The sequence below is a fragment of the Sinocyclocheilus anshuiensis genome, unplaced genomic scaffold (assembly GCF_001515605.1).
Source record: "Sinocyclocheilus anshuiensis isolate Anshui unplaced genomic scaffold, SAMN03320099.WGS_v1.1 scaffold1082, whole genome shotgun sequence".
In the NCBI taxonomy this organism is placed as follows: Eukaryota; Metazoa; Chordata; class Actinopteri; order Cypriniformes; family Cyprinidae; genus Sinocyclocheilus; species Sinocyclocheilus anshuiensis.
This window is the reverse complement of record NW_015542379.1, coordinates 2064705-2069369: the sequence shown is the minus strand read 5'-3', so window position 1 is coordinate 2069369 and position 4665 is coordinate 2064705. Positions and strand designations below refer to the sequence as shown.

Sequence of the window (4665 nt, the reverse complement as noted above, 5' to 3'; positions counted from 1 at the left end):
ACAGAGATGTGCGACACGCTTTCTCAAAATATGCTGCAAAACATCTCTAACATAATGAGTTTTTAATTAAGTCCCCTGCTTTATCGGGTTTTACAAAGGAGGACTTCGGGAAGCCACCTCCAATGTGCTTTAATTAATTGTTTGGAGAATTTTGCAGAGCCATGCTGATAAAGTTTTTCACAAAACACGGTCCCCATCTCTGCATTGACTTTCCAGGGTCTTACAAACACTTCCACTCCTCTGCATCCCTAAAGAAAAGCACCAAAATGCATTATTGATGTCACAGCATTTGTTATTGTATTAGCTCTGGTTTGTCACACCAGGAAAACAGAGCAGCCTTTCTTGTGTGCAGTGAAGCAGACAGTATACCTCCTAATGGAATAAGAGTATGTTGAGTACCTCTGCATTTCCTTGGGGCAAGTCAACCTTAATGCGAGCACTAAAGAAACATTGGGAAAGACAAGAAAGGTAGAAAGAAACAAAAATGCAGGAGGACAATTTGAACAGATACCATCTGAATGTGCTCGTTTTTAAAATGCAGCTGCGTGTCTTCTTTATATATATATATATATATATATATATATTACAGCATATAAGTATTTCAAATTTATTTATTTCACTGCTTTTGCATCATTCTCACTTCGTACATGGTTGAAACAAGTTCTGCTAACAGTTCTCTTTGGATTAGTCCTCCCAAGGCAGGCGTCTAGGGCCAGTATGAGCAATGTTTCCAAGCGATGGAGTTAGTTTGCACTTTGTTGGCTGAAAATTTAATCTATCTTCTGCCTTGCGGTTTGATCCACCTTATGCCCTGCGAGAGGCCGGTCTCATCTCTAATTCTTCACCAGGAAAGGTCTGCCCCCTACCCAGGTCCGATCTTTGTGTGCGATCCGGACCTCCTTGATATGGATCCCGTGTGTCCGCCTTATTTTCCTCCAGAGCCGGCGCGTTTGAAGCGAGCTCTCGGTACGACCGCTCTACAAGCTGTGAAAAGTTGCTTATTGATTGACAAAGACGAGAAGCCTTAGGCAAAGTGTAGGTAAAGGCTAAGTTTAGTTATAGCGAGATGTGGCGATATATGCTCGCAGACTTCAGGCGTTTTCTCCAGCCCGGGTTTGCATGCACAGCATCCCAGTATGCTCCGTGATAACATATACATGCGATGGTAAACCCAGCTGTAATTATTTCAGGAGGCCTAGAACAAGTAGTACAGTAGTCCATCACTTTGATTCTCCTCGCCTATTTCGATCACTATTTTTTAAGTTTAGTAACAAGCGGAATGAAATGGGTTTCGCTCAGGCCTCACGCTTTGCAAGTCGCAGGCTTTCATTTTGTACATCGTGCACTTTTTAAAAGCCTCGTTACTTTCGCCATGGGACTCCGTAGTGGCGCTACAAAGCTCCGGCAGCACTTTACACAAGGTATGAGGATGGGAACGCTGGCCCATGATTCCCTGCTGTTCCCTCTATCGGCCGACTAAAGGCAGGGTGCTGAGATTCAGAAGACCGCCTTCCCTGTGTGACATCTCTGCGTAGAGACATTAAAGGTCTGGGCTTCTGAGTTGTTCCTCTCTTGCCTCCTCTCTTGATCAGACATCTATGTTTGCCAAAGGGACAGTGGGAAGCTGGCCGTCTTTTCACTTTTGTTTCTTTGGATGTGGGGCTGGAGAACCTTCCCCGCTTTCTTTCTCCATCTCTTTTTGCAGCAAACCTGGTAGTGGGGTACAGGTCCACGTGGAGGTGTCTAATGAGAGACACAGGGAGCGTGGGAGAACAGCAGGCTCACTCGCTGGAGGGGTCTACACCAAAGGCCGAGACTACAGAGGAGCTGACAGTGAGAAACAACTGTGGTGGAAGCAGAAAAAATGGCCAGATGGACATAGAGCAAATCCTCAGCGATCTCCAGGGATGAAAACAAGGACTTGGGAAGAAACCAGAGCAAGTGGAAGGTGCTAAATGTACAATCACCTTCTCTGATTGAAATGAGTGTTGAGAGGGCTGTCTTAAAAGATGCAACATTAAGTGCAAGCAATTAAGTTTTCTCCAAATTTGAACAAAAAAAATGTTGTCATTTAAATATTTATCTTTTTTTAGTAGCTACCACAGGATTTGGTAACACTTTACAGTAAGATTCCATTTGTTATGCATTAACATGAACTAACAATAAAAATACTTCTAAAGAATTTAGTAATCTTGTTTAATGCTATTTTCTTGATATGTAAAGTTATTATTTAGCGTTATTATTAAAATCAAAAGTTGTATCTGTTAATATTATTTAATGAACCTGAATTAACATGAACTAACAGTGAACAGTTTACATTACTAAAGATTAAAAAAAAAAATACTGTAACACATGTATCATTTACATGTAAAGTCCCCATCAAATCAAAATGAACTTGTTTGGGTGTTAGGATCAATATGTTAGTCTTAAGGTTATCTATAAGGCAGTGTGCTCCAAAACAAACAAAATTTGCATTTAGAAGATAAAAGCATTCAAAGCTTTCAGTTCGTCACTTCCGCCAAAACAGCTCAACGAATTGGGTGTTAGGATCAATATGTTAGTCTTAAGGTTATCTATAAGGCAGTGTGCTCCAAAACAAACAAAATTTGCATTTAGAAGATAAACGCATTCAAAGCTTTCAGTTCGTCACTTCCGCCAAAACAGCTCAACAAATTTTTTGACGTCACATCGTACTTCAGCTTCTCATCAAACTTTCTGTCCAATCAAATGCTCTCTAGAATCTGAAGCCCCGCCCCCTACACTATAAAATAGACGCTGAAGCCGCGGCTGAAATCGGTCACTTGTCCACAGAATTAGTAATTTCTGTACAGTGAATGGCACGTAGTGCACTATATAGGGGACGGAACGATTCAAACAGTGTAAATATGCTTTCGGGCGGGGCTGCTTGATATGTCCCGCCCTGTCTTCCTGTTTCAGTTAAAATGACGTCAACACATAGAGTAACGCTGCATGTTTCTAAGCATTTCAGGGGACCTTTAAATAATAACATTAGCTTGCAGTGTTTAAAGCATTAACTAATGTTAACTTATGGAACCTTATTGTAAAGTGTTACCCATGATTCCTACTCCTAGTTTGCTTCTTTGTTTTATAGGAATAATTCACCTAAAAATTAAAATACTGTCATTATTTACTCACCTTCATGTCATTCATAACCCTTAAGCACCGTACATTTATTATGTAAGTTGTCCATATTACTCACATGCTGTACTGTATTCCTAGTTTTATGAATCCATGCAGATGTTTGTGAGAAATAGATTACATTTTAAAGGAATAGTTCACCAAAAAAAATGAAAATGCTGTCATCATTTACTCATCCTCATGTTCCAGAATTGTACAACTTGCATTCTTCTGTGGAGATATTTTGAAGATTATCTCATTGATTCCCAATGGTTCATGATTTGGTTCTCAAGTTCAACTCACTGACTCAATGATTGACTCAAGTTTGTCACACAAAGCTGCAGTATATGGCTTCGGTGCACAAGTTGTATACTTTTAGGGTACTTTAGAGGTGCCTTTTTTTCTTAACTTTGGATTCTTTAGTCATTGTTTATTATAATTGCATGGACAAGAGCAACCAGCACAGTTTTCAGAATCTCTCCTTGTTGTGTTGCATGGGTTTCAAAGTAAATGGGCTGAGTGTGATGATAGAAATGTTATTTTCGTGTCATCTATGTCTTTTCAATGCCTGCACATATTCTTGTTGTTCCAGTTGATTGTTCGGTTCGGCGTCCAGTGTTGTAGATCCCAAGGCTGAGAGATTATACCACTGATCTGGGAGAACAATCAATTAAGCTCTCACAGATTTACTATCAATAAACAGCATAGCTAGCGGCAAAACTTTCTGCTTCTGTTAAATAAAACATCCTTCAATTTTTCAGCAGAAAATGCAGATCTGTGCTATTCTCAGTCTCGTCTGAAAATCGACTTCCAACATGGAAAAGGCCTGAGGAGCAGGGGAGAAGGCCAGAGAGAGGACTTTTTCCAAATCAAAGGCAGGTTTATGGGATGACTGTCAATGATTTCTTCCCTGCCAAGAGTTTCTGAAGCCTGATTTGTATTAGTGTACAGCTGTCTGAGCAGCCGTTCAGACAGACATTCAACGGAGTCGGCAGCGGTCATTGAACGATTTATTCAGGCGCCTAGGTGTGAGCTGATGGATGTCCTTGATTTCAAAAAGCAGAAAGATGATGAAAAAAAAATATAGCAACGAAAAGATGAACAAAAGTTCATCTTGGGCAGTATTCTTTGGCTGATTTAATTCTGTAGGCTTCATTTATTTAATCAAAAATACAGAAAAAGCAATGATTTGTGAAATATTATTGTGATTTAAAATAATGGTTTGTTCCTGTAATGCAAAGCTGAATTTGTAAGCATCATTACTTCAGTCTTCAGTGTCTCATGCCCCTTCAGAAAGCATTCTAATATGCTGATTTTGTTATCAGTGTTGGAAACGATTATGAATTGAAAATAAAAAGAACAGTGTTTCATGCAAAATAGAAATTGTGTCTAACAATTTAAGTTTTTACTATCTTTTTTTATCACTTTAACACATCCTTTCTGAATAAAACATACTTTTTTTTCATAAATAAATAAATAAATACTGACCCCAAACTTTTGAACAGTATTGTATATTGTTACAAAAAT

At 39.2% G+C, this 4665-nt stretch overlaps 1 protein-coding gene across 1 annotated transcript in view; it reads left to right on the top strand.

Annotated features, from left to right (window-relative positions):
• The first annotated feature begins 1372 nt into the window (after positions 1–1372).
• The window catches only part of LOC107692520 (somatolactin-like), a 42043-nt gene continuing 38750 nt past the window's right edge, over positions 1373–4665 (top strand). The window contains exons 1-2 of the mRNA XM_016491603.1: positions 1373–1421; positions 1706–1833. Coding sequence (XP_016347089.1) covers positions 1373–1421; positions 1706–1833 — 177 coding nt within the window. The remainder of the gene's footprint in view (positions 1422–1705; positions 1834–4665) is intronic.